Raw genomic sequence first — 20719 nt, 5'->3', positions numbered from 1 at the left:
TAGTTCAGTACTTAAAATAAAGGGTAAATTAGGGAACCCCCTTGGTCCGGTCCAATTACGTAAAAACACCTAATATTTGGATAATTACGATCATTTTCTCAATTATGAATTTCACGTCTATCCTTACGATGTCAAATTTATTGAAATCTTCTAGATATGTGGAATATTTTTCAGTTTGTACCCGTTTTATCTCATTCGAGCTCCACATTTTCAAACAAGATAATCATAAGATGTGTCTCTTGACTTGTAAATATCGGAATGTGATCAGAAACTGCATTTTTTTACAAAACGAGTAAAAACTAGAGAACTTTACACGGAATCTAGAAAATTCTGTTAAATTTGACACCATAAGGGTGAACGTGTGAAAAGATTCATACTTGAGTGTAGTTGTAATTACCCAAACATAAGGAATTTTTTTCGGTAGTTTAACCTTACCTCAAAGGTGAACGTAATTTACCTTAAAACAAACAAACATATGATTGAAGACTGATCAATATTTTAGTTCGGTAAATTTTCATATAACTTATATAATAAAATCATCATAAATTTATTCTTTTCATATCCATTTTTTTTTACATTTAAATATTTTTGTGCAAAAATGTGTCTAGTAACACATGTATGCAATCAACATATGTAAGACTAATTTCCAGTTACCGAGCCTCAAAATTCGTCTGCATATATATATATGTATATATATATATATATATATATATATATATATATATATATATATATATATATATATATATATATATATATATATATATCATCAGTAGGTGAATTTCAACGGCCTCATCATAGCATTATCTTCATGATCCAGAATCTGCAGAATTAATTATTAATTAAAGAAAAAATCTCATTAATAAAAATGAAGGAGAAAATAGAGCAACGGTACGAATAAGTATGCATGATTAAGGTAGAACCGCTTACATGGCAATGGTAGACATATCCCGGCTCAGCGGTTGCATCAAAAGGATACGAATTGTTCGTGTGAATGTACGAAAACCTAACTAATATCTTGGTCACATATCCGGGCATCATTTTGTACACATTTTTCCATCCTTTTTCATGCGCGGGCACTCCCACCTTCTTACCACGTGCATACTTGTCCACTTGGCATTTAACCGCATCGTTGGTTTTGGACATGCATTCTTTGAATTCATCGACATCCACCAACTCCGTTTGATCCAATGCCACAAATAGCCCCAAATGTATATGCAACGGGTGATTATCCTCCGTCAAATTGATCACGTTCCATATCTCGGTGGACCCCACCTTAGGAGTCTCCGTCGCCGGAGATTCGTACGATTTCCCATTGATGTATAAATGCGTGGGCTCATCGGTGTCGCTCGTGTACTCGTATAGGCTAATGTACCGTGTGACCGATGCGGAGGATAAATCCGCGGAAGGATACTTGACCAATTTTCTCGGAATTCTCGACGTTTCCAACTCGTGTCCGGCCTTGATAATGAACTTCATGACTTTGCTATTCGCTTCGTTGACGGGGTCTCCCGAGGGGTAGGGATACGCTGCGTCGTTGGACAGGATAACCGAATCGGACTTTGACTTAGAAAAGTCAACCACCACGTCGGCAATTTCGGACGGTGCTAGTAGGAGATCGTTCATCTTAACGGGCTTCTCATTATAGGCCGAATCGGACCCCACGAGGACGAACCCTAAACCGTTATCAAAGAAGAATTTGAAGAATCTCGCGTTGCTCGCGTTGATAATCCTAAAACGGTACTTCCTCCGACGTACGGTCATGCGGGGCCACGCCTTCCCGTTGACCACGATCGTGTCTCCAAAATACTCCGGTTGCCATTGAGGATGTATGGACGGATTATTCCCCGTCAAATTCATGAAAATTGAACCGTCGGTGTAGAAGCTCCGATCGAACACAACCAACGGACGGTCAAACTCTCGGTCATAGGGGAGTCCGAGGGGGAGCTCGACATGCGGGTCTCGGATGACGTAGGCCCCGATAAGGCCAGCGAGAAGGTTGACTCTGGTCAACCCCATGGCGTGGTCGTGGTACCATAGTGTGCCGGGGTGTTGGGCGTTGTGGTAGCGGTAGGTTTTCTTGGTCCAAGACGGGCCCCGCTCTTTGAAGTCGGAAGTGAACCACGACATGGAGTTGCCGTCGCTCTCGGGTTCGTCGATGCCGCCGTGGAGGTGGACGACGGTGGGGATGCCGCCATTTCTAGTGTGGGGGATGGCGGTGGGAATGGTGGGGTCCCATGGCAATATGTGCTTTGAGGGGAGGTGATTGGTCCATTTTATGTGTGTGCTAATTCCATGCAGGGCTTCTATTGTGGGCCCGGGTACCGTTGCGTGTTCTTTCGATGTACCGTATGCGAACACTTGCGTCGGTGGGAGGTCTCTATGAAAGTTCTGCAAGAAAAAAAAAAAAAAAATTAGAAAGTTTAATTAGAAAGTCTTGATTGAAATTGCTTATGCAGTAACAAAGTTCAAGAACTACGGTTCAAATCCACCCAATATAAATAATCAGGTGTAACATCTAACTTCATGTAAAAATACAAAAATACAGTAACAAAGTTCAAGATCTAAATATTAAATACATTATTGGCAGATTTGACCGGTTTTTGGTCATGATATGCAAGTGATTTGATATGTTGCCACTATAAAGATTATTTGATTGAATAAAAATAATGTTATGAAAGAATGAAATGGTGTAGTCCACCAAATATCTTGTTTAGATGATCTTCCACCATGTTTTGTCACATATTTAACAATTATCCCAGTCTGATTTCTTGGTTGCCGGGGCTTATTTTATTTATCAATTAGTATAGGAAAAATTAAAAAGAATAAATCCCCCTATTGGAGTAATGTGTGGGGAATGATGCCATTAGTTTTAATCAAGTAATGATTAAAGTACAATATGGCATATAAAATAGTAAATTTAGAGGAGCAATTTTTATAAATAATTTATATTGAAATAATTTATGTGTAATTCGAGTAAAACTAAAAAAGAGTAATAAATGCATAAAATTTGAGATTAGCATATAATAACAAAAATCATTTAAACGGACTGTTACTTTGAGAGGAAGTAACAATTCAAAACAACTTTAAAATACAGTAGAACCTCGAAAAACTATTACTCAATAAATTAATAATTTTATTTAAATAATAATAATTTATTCTGGTCCGACTTGACGTAAAGGAAATTTGTAGTTCTATAATTTAGTATTTTATTAAATTAATAAAATTTTATTAGTCCATCTATATTGATTTATAGAAGTTTAACTTTACGTCAATGTATGGATTTGAATAAAGAGGCATCCTATGCTGACATGTATTCCAATGCAGAGAGAAATTTTCAAATAATTGGTTGGTAGTGGACATGGAAAATTACTATAATGACCTTTCTTAACCTAATCACCTAGAAAGGTAATAGTAGAACTGGTCCAGCATAAAGACAACAAAAAAACATAGGAAATATTGACAAAAATGTTGAAGAAATAAAAAAAAGAAAAAGAAAAAAGTAATATTGTATTAAAAATTAGAAAAAAATAATACAAATTTCACCGACAAGTTAAAATAGAAAAATAACCCCAAAATAAAAAGTAATTCCAGCTGGATATTTAAGAATGAAGGCAACCAGATAGTCAAAAAGGCACAAGGAAAAAAATTGCAAAATAGAAAGCTCAAAGCTAACTTTCTTTACTTTGACGAACAAAATGAATGCATACATCTCTTCTCGTTTTTTTTTTTTTTTTTAATTAATTTATTTTAATAACAAAAAATAATCACAAAGCTAATTATGAATATTAACCAAGTTAAAAAGTATAAAAACTAATTACACGTACGACAAATATACAGTACTGTCAGATAGTCACATGTTAAGACAAGTGAATTATATTGAGCAAAGAAAATCAACCAAAATTCTAGATATGTAAGAAAAATAAAAAGTAGCAAGTAGAGTTAAAAAAAAAAAAAAAAAAAAAAAAAAGATAAAGAAAATTACCCATTTCTTGTGAAACATGCCAACTCGGAGTGAGTTGGGAACAGGAAACCCGTCGACGAAATCGAAAGCTTTGATTCTGGGCATGTCTGGTAATTCATCAACAAACATCTCCAATTTTGATGGGTTTATTACAACTCCATATTTTTCTTCTCCCCATGCAAAATTATTATTCACCAACAAAACTAACCAAATCATCAATAATTTTCCCACCATTTTCTTTCAATCTTATATACTATATATACTCCGCCTCTCTCTAAGTATATGCAGTTGTGTGTGTATACAATGAGTTCTAGAGAGAGAGAGAGGGAGGAGAGAGAGAGTGTGTGTGTGTGATTTGTGTGTAGGGGGGGTGATGAGAAATAGATAATACTTAGGTAAGTAATAATAATGAGAAATCTGAATATTTAGTGGAAGAGATATATAGAGAGAGAATAATAATGAAGAAATGACAAGGAAAGGGAGAATAAGAAAAAAAGGCAATTCGATGATCGAGTGGTTGTGGGCTTCGATGTCTCCGCTAAAAGTTGTGACTACACATGCATGATGAACAAAAGCACTATCTAGGACAATTTTATGACATTTGTCATTTTTTTTTATATTTACATTTTTTCATTTTTTTTAATGTTGTTTTGATTTTACTGTTTTGACTCCGAACTTGATTTTGACAACGAATTACGAATATTGTCGCTCTTTGGGTTGGCCTTTTAAACCGACTTAAATCAGCTAGATTGGATGTTGTTTGATAAAATTATGCTCGAATGAGTCAAGTTTTGAATTTTAGATAACTCATACATTAAAGTTAAGGGCGACATTCATTGATATATATATATATATATATATATATATATATATATATATATATATATATATATATATCTTTCTCATGACATCCAGGGTTTGAAAAATTTGGAGTAAACAATTATCGAAATTGCTTTTGAAGTTGAGACGGTATTACCACTATTATAATAAAATTTAATATGATATAAATTACAGTAACAATATCAACATCATATAAATCTTATGAGATGTGCTATTTCCACCCTCATTTTATCTCATTTCACCACCAAAAATTTAAATAAATAAATAACATAATATAAAATATCTGAAATACCCTTCATACGTATTCATTTAATTATTTTTCTAATCCACCACCATCAATTTACTAACTTCATCTTCTCAATTACAACATAAAGAAAATGTTTCTGGAAATTAACACCATTCCATTTTTTTTATAAATAAATTTCACCAGTAAATAAAAAAATGAATAAAAAGAATCTACAATCGGGGATCCCCATCGCAAAAAATCTCAAAAAATACTATGGAAGTACTCCCTCTCCTAGCTCATGGCGCCGCCGCATCCTATGCATTCCTCCTCGACTTATATGTTCATACGATCAACATAAATATTCCATATAGAGGAACTCGAAAGGCGGATCTTTCCAATTTTTTTATCGATGCGATCCAAATCCAAGAAATTTAGAGAAGATAATAATAGCAATTGGGATATTGGTTTAATTCCGGTTCATTGATTTTCTTGAACATTTTTTGTTCTCAGTTTCTCACTCCTCTCTGGATAACAACCAATAAACAATTGCCGTAATTTCTAAAGCATAAATATATTTAAGGTTTTTTTTTAATGGACATTAATTATGTCGTTCTAGATTAACTGATTTCTTCTTTTTTAATTTTTTTTGGTCTAAAAAGGTTTGTGTTATGGAAGTCTATGAAGAAAAATAAAATATTGGAGAAGATGAAGAGTGAAGTGACGGTGGTGGATCAAAATTGTGATTTAAAAGATTATTAATTATTAAGGGTATTTATGTTATTTTATGTTGTATTATATTATATATTTAAAATTTGGTGGTGAAATGAGATAATATAAGGGTGGAAATAGCATGACTCAATCTTATAATACAAATTTACCCGACAAAAGATTATATAAATTTAATTGTCATAATAGGAAATTGATTGTCAAATAAATGAAATAATTAATAAATAAAAAATTAATTACAAAGATGTCACTAACAAAGAAAGCATAGAATCGGTCCATTGAGATAATTATTTCTTTTTTTACAACCATGCTACTAATAAAGAAAGTGGGATAAGAAAGAAACCCACAAATTATTTTTTTACTGGGCCACGAGCCCAATATCGAAGACCACTATCACCGAGGCCCAATTACATTCAAGTAAAGTTTGGGCTCGACAATCTCAACTAAGCTATAAATAAAGGTTTGAACTCATTCCTTAAGGTACGTCCTACTAACTGAACAATACTATAATATGTATTCTCTGGACTATTTCTATGATCAGCACGTCTGACTTGAGCGTCGGAGGGGTTTCCGCCGGATCAACCCCCGGCTTAGTTCATGTGTTTTAAAATTGCAGGTACCTCAGGATCATCAAGTTGTCAAGCTACTGATCCGCTTTGCTCTCCCAATTCGTTTTCTACACTACCCCAGGTAGACCTGACCACCGATTCGGTTAGAACCAGATGCGGAACCGGAACCGAACCGAGGTCAACGGTTTTAGAACCGAACCGGAACCGGTTTGACCAGAACCGGAACCGGAACCGAAAAAACCGGTTCGGTTCTAGTTCCTCATTTTTGGAACCGGGAACCGACGGTAAGAACCGCGGTTCTAACCGTTTGAACCGGTTTTTTATAAAAAAAAAAAAAAATTAATTTCCTAGCTCTCTCTCTCTCTCTCTCTCTCTATATATATATATATATATATATATATATATATATATATATATATATATATATATCTATATATATATATATATATATATATATATATATATATATATAATAATAAAAAAAAAATATTATTAAGAACCGGCGGTTCTACCGGTTCTAACCGGGAACCGAACCGGAATCGAACCGGAACCGGTTTGGAACCGAACCGCCAGGAACCGAATTTTTTCGGTTCGGTTCCGGTTCCTCCAAAATCGGAACCGGAACCGGCGGTTTGGAACCGGAACCGGAACCGAACCGAACCGTGGCCAGGTCTAACCCCAGGTGATCTAAGTAATTAGCAGCATTATCATCATATATATATATATATATATATATATATATATATATATATATATATATATATATATATATATATATATATATATATATATATATATATATATATATATATATATATCTTTCTCATGACATCCAGGGTTTGAAAAATTTGGAGTAAACAATTATCGAATCGCTTTTGAAGTTGAGACGGTATAACCACTATTATAATAAAATTTAATATGATATAAATTACAGTAACAATATCAACATCATATAAATCTTATAATACAAATTTACTCGACAAAAGATTATATAAATTTAATTGTCATAATAGGAAATTGATTGTCAAATAAATGAAATAATTAATAAATAAAAATTAATTACAAAGATGTCACTAACAAAGAAAGCATAGAATCGGTCCATTGAGATAATTATTTCTTTTTTTACAAGCACTACTAATAAAGAAAGTGGGATAAGAAAGAAACCCACAAATTATTTTTCTACTGGGCCACGAGCCCAATATCAAAGACCACTATCACCGAGGCCCAATTACATTCAAGTAAAGTTTGGGCTCGACAATCTCAACTAAGCTATAAATATATGTTTGAACTCATTCCTTAAGGTACGTCCTACTAACTGAGCACTACTATAATATGTATTCTCTGGACTATTTCTATGATCAGCACGTCTGACTTGAGCGTCGGAGGGGTTTCCGCCGGATCAACCCCCGACTTAGTTCATGTGTTTTAAGATCGCAGGTACCTCAGGATCATCAAGTTGTCAAGCTACTGATCCGCTTTGCTCTCCCAGTTCGTTTTCTACACTACCCCAGGTGATCTAAGTAATTAGCATCATCATCATCATCATCATATATATATATATATATATATATATATATATATATCTTTCTCATGACATCCAGGGTTTGAAAAATTTGGAGTAAACAATTATCGAAATTGCTTTTGAAGTTGAGACGGTATTACCACTATTATAATAAAATTTAATATGATATAAATTACAGTAACAATATCAACATCATATAAATCTTATAATACAAATTTACTTGACAAAAAATTATATAAATTTAATTATCATAATAGGAAATTGATTGTCAAATAAATGAAATAATTAATAAATAAAAAATTAATTACAAAGATGTCACTAACAAATAAAGCATAGAATCGGTCCATTGAGATAATTATTTCTTTTTTTACAACCACTACTAATTAAGAAAGTGGGATAAGAAAGAAACCCACAAATTATTTTCCTACTGGGCCACGATCCCAATATCGAAGACCACTATCACAGAGGTCCAATCATCTTCAAGTAAGGTTGGGCCCGACAATCTCAACTAAGCTATAAATAAAAGTTTGAACTCATTACTTAAGGTACGTCCTACTAACTAAGCAATACTATAATATGTATTTTCTGGACTATTTCTATGATCAGCACGTCTGACTTGAGCGTCGGAGGGGTTTCCGTCGGATCAACCCCCGACTTAGTTCATGTGTTTTAAGATCGCATGTACCTCAGGATCATCAAGTTGTCAAGCTACTGATCCGCTTTGCTCTCCCAGTTCGTTTTCTACACTACCTCAGGTGATCTAAGTAATTAGCATCATATATATATATATATATATATATATATATATATATATATATATATATATATATATATATATATATATATATATATATATATATATATATATATATATATATATATCTTTCTCATGGCATCCAGGGTTTGAAAAATTTGGAGTAAACAATTATCGAAATCGCTTTTGAAGTTGAGACGGTATTACCACTATTATAATAAAATTTAATATGATATAAATTACAGTAACAATATCAACATCATATAAATCTTATAATACAAATTTACTCGACAAAAGATTATATAAATTTAATTGTCATAATAGGAAATTGATTGTCAAATAAATGAAATAATTAATAAATAAAAAATTAATCACAAAGATGTCACTAACAAAGAAAGCATAGAATCGGTCCTATTTCTTTTTTTACAACCATGCTACTAATAAAGAAAGTGGGATAAGAAAGAAACCCACAAACCGTTCCATTGAGTCAAGAAAAAAACACTAATTAAATAATTAGTAGAGAAAAAAATAAAAATGAAAAAGAATTACAAGATGAGGAAAAAAAAGAAAAAAACACCTAATTAAACCGGTTTTTAGGACAAGTGAGAATTGTTAGGTACAATACGTTAGTGACAAAACACACACAAATTCACGAATTTGAGAATAAGGACGAAATCATCGACACATAGTTCATTCTAGAATAAATGTCGTTATGTGTTAATGCGCAAATATTATAAAAACACAAATTAATAAATATGCGTGAGTTTTAGGAAAAAGACATAATATGACTAGAATATATTCCCGGTTAATTTTATTCAATTAATTCTCTCGTAGCTCATTAAAAGTGTGAAGTGGAAAATTGAAAGAAATGGTAACTAATGCACCATTGAAATTATAACGCGAAAAGATAACATGGTATAAGAAAAAAAGAAAATCAAAACAAAAGTTAATTTGTAACGGAAGGAGTAAATTAATTACACCTTATAATAGTTCCGTATTTTTTTTTTCTTATGAAAAACCAACGAAAAGACCTAAACTAAGATTTTAATTGAGCTCAAGCTTTTTTTATATTATTATTTTATTATATATATTAAGTTATTATTGTAAATTATTTAACTTATAACAAAAAAAAAAAGAAAAGAAATAAACTGACAATTATTTTGTTATTTTTAGATGTATTTACTTTATTATTGTTATATTTTATACTAATATATATATATATATATATATATATATATATATATATATATATATATATATATATATATATATATATATATATATATACATATATATATATATATATTATTTATATTTTAAATAAACTTAAGAAAAATAGAACTTTTGAAAAGATGAGCTTATGAATAACTAAAAATGAGCGTTAACCTCGAGCTCAAGCTTTACTCGAATCGGCTAATTAGGCTAACCGCACAACTCATTTATACTCCTATAAGGTGAACATTCACTTCTCTAGCTAGACCAACTAAAACAAAAGAGCTTTATAGGAATTTATGATTATATTATCCTTACAGTTCATATTTGTTATTTAATCTGTTATTTGTTAATAAGGATTAGAGTTAAGTATAAAAATTAAAAACACCCATGTACTATAGATCTTGTATCATATATTCCATGTATTATACATAAATACGAAACCTCCTCTACTATTATATTTTTTCCAAAATTTGATGAAAATACCCCTGCTAAACCTATAAATATAAGGGTTTGTTTGAGTCATTTCCACTATATTTTTTAACATTTCGGTCAATTTTACTTGGCAAATTTTGATATATTTATTTGTTTCTTCAAAACATTTAATTACTTAGATTTTTTTTTTAAATTCTGAATAAAACTTTTTATTTTTGTCTTTTTCAATTTTTTTAATTTTTTTCTTAAATGTCTTCCGGTAGCTCAAATTCTCAACAATCATAGGATTGTAAAGATGTTTGTAATCTTAGCATGTTTGAACTAGCGGAAAACATTTACAAAAAAAAAATGAAGAAACTCAAAATGACAAAAACAAAAGGTTTTATTCAAAAAGTTAAAAAAAATCTAAGCAATTAGATGTTTTGGAGAAAAAAATATAAATACCAAATTTTCCCATGTAAATTGACTGAAAATTGTAATATATATATATATATATATATATATATATATATATATATATATATATATATATATATATATATATATATATATATATATATATATATATATATATATATATATATATATATATATATTGAATAGGGGTATTTTCATCATATTTTGAAAAAAAATATAATGTGAGGGGGGTTTTGTATTTATGTGTAGTATAAAAAGGTATATGATACAAAATTCATAGTACAATGGGTGTTTTTGTATTTAACTCTAAGTATTATAATAGATAGTTCATATAGCATCTAAACTACCCCTAATTTTAAATTAACCACGAGGTTTGGATTTCTATACAAGGGTTTTTAACTTCTTATATGATTTCCAAAGAGAAAGAAAAAAAGGGTAAATTACATTCACACTTCCGTGGTATGCTTAAATAATTTTTAAGGTCCTTACGGTATCGATTATTACACTTGATCCGCCCGAAACCACCTTTTAGAATAGCAGTATGATCTGAGGTATTCCGGCTTCAGCGTGCGCCACTAACCTATTAACCTGCGACAAAGAGCTAGCCGGTCTGATGCCGGGGTTAGCACTCCGACGATCAAGTCAGTGGTCGCTTATGGTGGTTTTCGTGGAGGAAAATGTTATATGTGTTTTTGGGATTCTTACTTGTCCTTACCTAGCGAGTGTGGGCGGGTATTTATAGCATTCTAACCTGGATTCTCCGGAAAAACCGGGCCCACTGCCGAGGTGGCTGTCTTTTCCCTTTCTTCGGGCGGCGTTAGACATCATTTCCCTCGGGGGGCTAGAGCGGCTTCCTTCCGGCCTTCACAGGCTAGTCCAAACGAGGGACTTTTTACCAACGGCGGGCCTTTCAATCATTCAGACATTAAATGCAATTTATCAGAGTAGTTAATGCGCCGAAGCAGGTCTACTGAAGGACTGTCAATCGTCATTAATGCGGTCCTTTCCGTCGCCGCTAAAGGGCCCTGGAAGGGACCCACGAGTCCCTCGGGTGTTAGTCTCCTCGGGAGGCCGATGCTCTCGAGGGGGGTTTGGGCCTTGGCCCACCCTTCATTTGGCCTAATAGCAAAGGGCTCACGTGGCATTTGACTTGGGCTGATGGAGGCCCTTTTGGCCTTGGGGATTTCCATTCCGGATCAACACTCATTCCCCTGAAACGTAGTTAGAAACTCTAACGGGATAATGCATTGGATACATTATTCCGATAGGGTTCTAATGGACTATTACTTTTAGCTAGTGGTGGAGATAACATAGAGTTATGGAGAGTTATGGGGTGACATGGCTCCCCCAATATTTCTTAAATCACCCATAACTCTTTGTTGTCTTCACCACTTCCTGAAACAAATAGTTCGTTAGAACTCTATCGTAATCACGTATCCAATACATTATCCCATTAGAGTTAATAACTACGTTTCAAGGGGGTGAGTATAGTTATCGATACCACATGGACCTTAAAGTTATTCAAGCATACCTCAGGGGTGTGGGTGTAATTTACCCAAGAAAAAAAGTAAAAACAAAAGCAAAAGAAGGTATTTTTTGTTGGATAGTGATGATGATATTGTTAGATCAACTGGGATATTGGATTAGAAAGAGTTGGGAGAGTAAGGTGAGTCAAGTGCTCACGAGTTAGTTTGTCCTGAAACACTCTAATTAACTTATGAATCCTGCTAACAGAGAACACGTAATCTAAGCCGGGGATTGATCCGGCGGAAACCCCTCCAACGTTCTAGTGAGACGTGCGGATAGTCGATAATAGTAGAGAGAATACGAGCAGATGACTTGGTTGAATAATAAGACGTACCTTGATTAAATGAATTTAAGTTCTATTTATACTTCATTGATTGGTCGGAGACCAATTTATCGAACACAAACCTTATTTGAAGGTGATTGGGTCTTCACAGTAATAACTTTTAAACTGGACATGTAACCCAGTAAATATGGGTCTATTAGACTGAACCAATAAGTATATCAGATAATTATATAAGTTTAAATTATAAACGGACGCCCTGCTATAAGAAAGAAAACGGATTCCATTAGTTGAAAAACACGTGTTATATATAATGAAAATTTGATTACTATTAATTATGCTATAATTATCGTAGCTCTCCTTTGAATTAAGAATTAGTTAACTATACTCTGGGTTAAGAGTACTGTCCTAGTGCTGAGAATATGGATGCATTTGAGTTAGTTATTAAAAGGCATCCATATTATCTCACTAGGCCAGTACTCCTAATCCAGAGTAGTTAACTAATTCCTAATTCAAAGGAGAGTTACGATAATTATAGCACAATTAATAGTAATCAAATTTTCATTATATATAACACGTGTCTTTCAACTAATGGAATCCGTTTTCTTTCTTATAGCGGATGGTCTCTTTATAATTTAAACTCTTTATAAAATTGCTAATTTCCAATTAATTTTAGGTGCATATGGAGAGAACAGAAAGGAATAATGAGAAAAAAGATTTGAAAAAAAAAAAGGATAATTAGCAATACCCCTCATCTAGATAAATGAGTTAAGAAAACCTCCCTCCCAAAAAATAATTAGAAAAAACCGCCTTACTTAATATCTTACCCAAAAATTATTTAATAATTCCCAAACCACCCTTATTATCCCTAACCCATTGCCGTTTTTTTTTTTTTTTCTTTCTTTTGGTCTTCTCGTCTTATCTCTTCTGCCGTTCTCTCTTCTTCTTTTCTCGTCTTCCCTCTTCTCGTCTTCTCTCTTCTCTCTTCTCTTGGCAATTACCTCCGCCATGGATTATCGGTCAGAGGAAGATGGCTTTGTATTCGCCACCCAACTGGCCATGGCGGCGGTGTTCCCAGCAGCACTCAAAACCGCCGTCTTTAGCTCCGGGTATTTATTTTATTCTTGTTAGGGATTGGTTTCGAAGGAGAGTTGGATTCTGATGGGAGTAAATCAAGGCCCATAAGCAATTAGGGTTTTTTTGGTGTAAAAACAGTTAGAATATGGAAGTGGGGTGGTAATGCTGTGGTGTGGCGACGATGTGGTGACGATGAAGAACAGATCTAGGGTTTTTTGGTGGATTGTGGCGGAAGACGGCGCAGAAAAAAAAAATTCGCGCAGGCAGGGCCCTTAATCGACTACGTGGTTTAATCAACTATGTTCAATAGTTGATTAAGGCTTAATCGACTATGTTCAGTAGTCGATTAAGGTTAACCGACTCTAGTCGTTAATTTTTTTTTTTTGTTTATTAATTCCAATGTATAAATCAATTACAATGTTTGTATTTTTTTTTAAAATATAATTGATTTTGCATTTTTTTGTAATTATGATTTGTTATTTTTAATAGCTAAAATTTTAATCGACTATGCATTAATAAACCTGATAGAGAAAAAAATTAAAAAAACCAAAAAAAATTTAAAAACAAAATTAGAAACAAAAAAAAATTAAAAAATTAAAGATTTTCCTTAATCGACTATGAAGCATAGTCGATTTAAGACTAATCGACTATGCTTCATAGTCGATTAAAAAAACGGAAAAAAAAAATAAAAAAAAATATCGCGGAGCGCTGACCCAGTGATGAGGTGGCGGGCGGGAGTAAAGCTGGAAACCATAATGGCTGAAAATGTGTCTCGACTTTTCTCAAATGAACTAAAATATTTTGGACCTCCCTAGTGAGGGAGTTTTCTCAAAGAGCCAAAAAAAATTGCTTAAATACTTGTCCGAATGTTGGTTACTTTTATTTATAAGATACATCTTACCAATTTATGAAAATTATTAATTTAACCTAAGATATGTCTTACCAATTTACGAAAATTATTAATTCAACCTATTAGTCTCAGTTGGGAATACATTGGAAAATAGAATTATGCTTCTAGTGAATAAGAATCAGATTCTCTAAAAACAGAATCAGCCGATAGGGTGAAAACGATGCACACTAAAATTAAAATGATATTGATAGAGTGAAAATTGACCGGTCGTAGAATAACTTTTAATATTTTCTTATATTTTAATTTTTAAACATTACTCTCTCAAATTCTTTCAAACAAAAACATCTGTCATGCTAATTTTCGACTCATAGGGTAACAGATTTGAGTTCAATTTTATATTTTTACGATTCTTGAATTATGTACGTCTCCAATAAAAAAAAAACTACGCTATTACCGTACTGTTCAACACGAAATCCGGTTTTTTAGTTGGAAATGGGGTTAATCGTCGTCAATTTGGTTTTTGTGTCGCTTCCTAAAATCCGAATAAAAAAACATAACAATTTGCGAAATTTAAAAGGAGAAAATTTCTTAAATTGTATGAGTTTTAAGAATCTTGAAAATTACTCTGCAATTTATCAAAAGCTCTTCTGCGTCTATCAAGCCGAAGTAGGTAACCACAAAATAATTATTAATATATATATGTATAATTTTGTTCGCAATACAATTTAATCCAGAAAACACAAATGCATTAGAAATCAATCAAATATGGTTGAAGACGTGGGATTAGTTCTTTTGGCATCAATATAAGATATTTTCTGCTTTTCGACTTTTTCGTAATTTGAATGACGTGGATGTTTTACACTCACATTGCAGCAGCAAACAAATGAGGCCCACCCCCATTTTTGCCGACGAAATTCTCAAATTCAAACATTGGAATCCAGATAAAAAAAAGGAGATTTAATTAGCAAAAACTATAGCGATTAGCTATAAAAATAAGCTTATTTTTTCTTCATGAAAAGTCTCTTGATTCAACATTTGTATATTATGATTATGATTATCTTGCTCTTAGTTTCATACTTATGACTTGTACGCACTGCACATATTATATACTCCGAACAACCCCCTTCACAATATTTAGAAATGTTTGAGTACTCATTCAAAATGATATATAAATTAATGGAATCCATAAATAAATGAGCGAAATAAATATATAAAACAACAGTAGTTCCAACACATGCAGCTATTATTACTTCAATATGGCTCTGGCCTCATATGTTCAGGGTACTGTACAAAAATTCAAAATTATGGCGACTCCAATCGGAAATAAGAACCAAGTCAAGCCGCTCAACCCATGTAGCCCTAGATCTATCTCAGTACATACAATGAGTTGACTCACCAACACATATACGGTCAGTTGGAGAAACACTCTCACACCTAGTTAAACCCCAATTTTCTCTCAATTAGAGTTTCAATCACTCACAGTAGGACATCAAAAGAAGAAAACTTAGAGATGTGGGCACTATGTTACATTTTGATGAAACAACCCGCATCCAACCATAGGTCACTGGGTAAATCTACACTCTCGTATAATAGCTTGCAAATCATAAAAGAGATTTGAACTACACTAGACTAACCATGTGTGACAAACTCGGCCTAGCGACTGTTGACAAATGGATTCGAATTTGGGTCAATTGTCATAACCGCAGTTTTCTCTCACTCAGGATTTCAATCACCCACAGAAGAAGGAGATCGAAATAAGAAAAATCAGAGGTGTGAACAGTAAAGTGTTACATTTATCCATCTCTCTAAGGGCGGTATAAATAGGCATGAAATCAATGGTCATAAATACCAAAGCTGCTCCGCAGTCAAAGTCAGTCATGTACTGTGGACACTCTCAAAGAGTTACCGGGAAAAGACAGGCTAATGACAGAAGTATTGTAGAGAAGAGACACAGTTCAAATAAAATTAAGATTGAGAAAAGAGAGCTTAAGCGCCTGTTTGGCTAAGCTTATAAGCTCCTAAAAACATCTTATAAGATGTTTAAGAGCTTATAAGCTGTTTCAAAGTGTTTGGTAAAAAAATTAGAAAAGATCTTATTTTTTCAAAAAATAAGCTATTAGGAAGCTTATAAGATGTTTTTAAAATAGTACCTCCACCCCACATTTTGTTTCTTTAAAATCTTATTTGATTATTTACTAAAACACTCAAAATAAAATTACCCTCAAATACTTTATTATATTAGATGAATACTAATAACATTCATATTTTATTAAAACAGGGTATTCTTGTAATCAAAATTAATTACTAGTTAAAATATAATTATGGTAATAATTTAAGAAAAAAATGTTCTCTTGCACCAAAAGGCGAAATCCCTCACCCCCAGGACCCCCATCCCTTGGCCCGACAAGGATTGATGGAGGAATGTAAATCATGGTAACTCAACGGCCCGTTAATTTACAATTTATATGTATATAAAACACAAGAATATTTTTATTATCTCAATAATAAATTATATTTCTTTAACTATAAAAAAAATTACATTTCTTTACAACCTTTATTTTATATTAATATATTAATTTTATATTATAATTTTTATTTGAAAAATTAATTTTTAAATATATAATTATAATTTAGGAACAAAAGTGTTTGAGTCAAATATACAGTTATAATGGCGTCGTGTACTTTTTTGTCATTATAGCGATAAACAAACATTTTATTTCCAAACACCTGAACAACTTATAAAAACTAAAAGTAACTCATAAGTTACATATCCAAACACCTTAAAAAATAATTTTTAAAAGAAAATCTAACAGCTTATCAGCTCCTAAAATATCTTATAAGATGTGAGTATAAGATGTTTTAAATAAATTTAGCCAAACGGGCTCTAAATATGAGTGAGTGGACGTCCAAGAATCCGGACGGTCAAGATCAGAAGTTCGCACTGAATTAGACCAAGTGGTTTGGGCACAATTCTTGGAGTCGGGCTGCCAAGAAATTATTAATAAGTTTGGGCCCAATCCCAAAATTCATTTTCCGGCCCTATACTTAAGAGGAAATATTTAAATGTACAAAAGTATAGTACACCCAAATACATACATGAGAGTGAGACGCGTATACAGGCATTACACACATTTTGTTTATCTAAAGCAATGTGTGTTGGACTATTCTCTTGATCGTTTATGTTACTGTTAGACCGGTCAACACAATAGTATTAATTTTTTTTCATAATAATATTATTGTGTTGACCAATAATATTATTGTGTTGTCTGATAATGTTACTATGTTGGCAGGTCAACACAATAACGCTATTTTTTTCTCGATAATATTGGTGTGTCAACCAATAATACTATTGTGTTGACCGGTCAACATAGTAAAAGAATATTATTAATGTTATTATGTTGACTTGTCAATACAGTGCCATAGTAACATCCTTGTGTACGGTCAATGCCGCTAACAATCAAAATTTGGGTCAAAGTTATATATTATAGCTCCTAATTACAATAACTATATTATCGTTGATTAATTGTATATACAATCAATCATGTGGTGGCAATACATTTTTGGGTAATAAGTAGGTAATTCCCTCTACAAAAGGGGTTTTTGGGACTATGCACCCTTGAATTACACCCTCTTGGCACTTTGTACCCTTAAATTGCAAAATTGGCAGATTGTACCTTATAAACATAAATTGTTTGGCATTTTGCACCCCAAATTATTTCTGGCTTAGAAAACTTACCTGCAACTTGCTGGAAACCTGGAAGATGGGCGAATTCATAAATTTCTTATTATATATCCTCTTCCCTCAATTCTTAATCACCGTTCCACCATTTTTATCTTTCGTCCCTTCAATCAAAAAATCCTTAAATCTTTTTAGCCATTTCTTTCAACGGTAAAATCGGTATAAACACTAAACAATAATATTAAATCACTTTTTTTTTTCTTTTGAGTATGAAAAATAATGTAACTGGAAATTTTAGGCCGAGCCCTCAATTTTTTTTTGAATCGTCAAATGACAAAATAAGACTCAGAAGTTTATTTGGTGGTAGAAAGGTGGTGCCTATTAATTTCGTGATGGAAATTTTTTTGTGCTCCCATTGAATAATTTGGATTTTAGTTCAGAATTTACATATTATGGCAAATAGAAGCGGGTAAGAAGAATTAAGGATTTTTTTTATTAATAGGACGAATATAAAAACGGTGGAACAATGATTAAGAATTGGGGGAAGATGATAGTAATTAGAGAATTGCGAATTTGCCCATCTTTCAGGTTTTCAACAAGTTGCAGGTAATTTTTCTAAGCCAAAAATGATTTGGGGTGCAAAGTGCCAAACAATTTATGTTCAAAGGGTGCAATCTGCCAATTTTGCAATTTAAGGGTGCAAAGTACCAAGAGGGTGTAATTCAAGCGGGCAAAGTGCAAAAAACCCCTACAAAAGGGTCTGTCTCTTTGATTTTGTAATATATATACAAGGAAACATATCAAAATATAAACCCTAAATATATGATTTTTGGTAATATTATATTTATATAAGGAAACACGATCAAATATTGATTATTTTTATACAAGGAAACACGATCATATAATCATATCAAAATATAATGAATCAAATAAATATTATCTATTAATAATAAAATTCACCATTAATAAGCAGGGGAAAAAAATGGCTATTTAAGTTGGTAAAATAGCTATTCATTTGCATATAGAACTTAAAAAAAAAATTACACAAACATGTCTGAATATCCTTGTGTTAATGTTTGCGACTATCGTGGTACTCTCTCTCTCTCTCTCTCTCTCTCTCTCTCTCTCTCTCTCTCTCTCTCTCTCTCTCTCTTATACTGAATTGTGCATGCAGGAGTGAACTACAAGATGAGGTGGCCGGAGCTAGTAGGGCTGCCGGCGCCAGTATGCGCGGCGACGATAAAAGAAGATAATCCATTTGTGACATCAATAATAAATCTGGTTCCGAGCGATGAAGGAGTTAATCCAAACTACTGCTGCAACCGCGTTTATCTGTTTCTTGACCAAAACGACGTATGCATCGCCGTTCCTAAAGTTGGTTAAGGGATTATCCATTCCTTAACTCTATTAATTAATTAATTAAATAAATATATGTTGCTGGCCTGAGTCGAACTCGCTCATGCATGGAATAATATCCAAGTTTGTCTGTTGTATGAGTTTCAGACTATTTATTTTCCCCTAATTGCAATGTTTAAATTTGAATTTGAATTTGAAATTGTTATGTCCTATGTTTGTGTTATTTGACTTCAATGTCAAATGTTTTAGGTCAATTTGCATCAGTGCTTTTACCCAAACTAGTAATAGCCCTGTGCGATGCACGGGACTAACTATTCGTTGTTTTTCACTCGCCCAATATATTGTCTTTATCTGTTAATGAAAGCAATTCTTTTTTTCCTCAAAGGTAATAATAGATCTATTATCTGTAGAATACGAATTTTATAAAAAAATGCCACATCAAAAATGCATTTTAGTTTTAATTAGTGGACAAAAAAAAAAAAAAATCTATGCCTTTAATCATAACATGGTAATTAGTACAAAACTATCGTTTTTTAACTATTGTTCATAATATTTTAACTCAACCAAGTCCAAATATGCTTGGCTACAAAATTAAATAAGACATATATATTGATCATAAGAAATTTACAGGGATAATCACATATACATAATTATAGAATAGAAAAAAATATATGAAAAAATGAAATGAAACATAATAGAATCGGAGAAATTCGTTTGTAGTAACTTGAAAAATACTTTTGTTTTCATGTGAAAAATTTTCTGAACCCAGACATTTTTAACGAATTAAAGCTGGAATTCTTTTAACTCGAACAAATGTCAAAATCAGGGAACATATTTCTCCAGGTCCCAACTCAGATTATGTTTCAAATAGCCCCATTCTGCATTCGTAAGAAGAAAATCAACAAATACTCGATTAGAAAAAAGAAAAAAAAAAAAAAAAACTCAAATAAGATATGTATATAGATTGTTCACATCAAACAATACAACACTAGGGACAAATTTGGCACCAAAACACCAATGGCATCAACTGTAGAAAAGATGAAACACATAATGAAAAAGATGAATTGTGTCTTGTATTTCATCAATGAGAGCTTGTACATTTATATACACACAAGAGAGAAATAATAAAGGAAGAAACTAATTACACCTAATCAAATCCCTAATCAAATCACTAATTAAGACTTGATTGAATCTAATCAAATCACTAATCAAATCACTAATTAAGACTTGATTGAATCTAATCAAATCACCTAATTAAGGCTAAACTAAATCAAAATGAATTTAT

The 20719-nt window shown here is 32.3% G+C and overlaps 1 protein-coding gene across 1 annotated transcript; it reads right to left on the bottom strand.

The window, feature by feature from the left end:
* Positions 1-233: 233 nt before the first annotated feature.
* LOC105971190 (multicopper oxidase LPR1) lies at positions 234-4463 on the bottom strand. Its single transcript, XM_088826371.1, has 4 exons — positions 3986-4463; positions 931-2391; positions 760-823; positions 234-687 (listed from the first exon to the last, which is right to left on the bottom strand). The coding sequence occupies exons 1-3, from the start codon at positions 4196-4198 to the stop codon at positions 770-772; spliced, it is 1728 nt and encodes a 575-aa protein (XP_088682497.1). The 5' UTR covers positions 4199-4463; the 3' UTR covers positions 234-687; positions 760-769.
* Between the last annotated feature and the right edge of the window lie 16256 nt (positions 4464-20719).

Source organism: Erythranthe guttata, chromosome 12 (assembly GCF_056151865.1).
Source record: "Erythranthe guttata isolate IM_541 chromosome 12, IM_541, whole genome shotgun sequence".
Taxonomy (NCBI): Eukaryota; Viridiplantae; Streptophyta; class Magnoliopsida; order Lamiales; family Phrymaceae; genus Erythranthe; species Erythranthe guttata.
The sequence above is the reverse complement of the archived record's forward strand: the minus strand, read 5'-3'. Positions and strand labels throughout refer to the sequence as shown.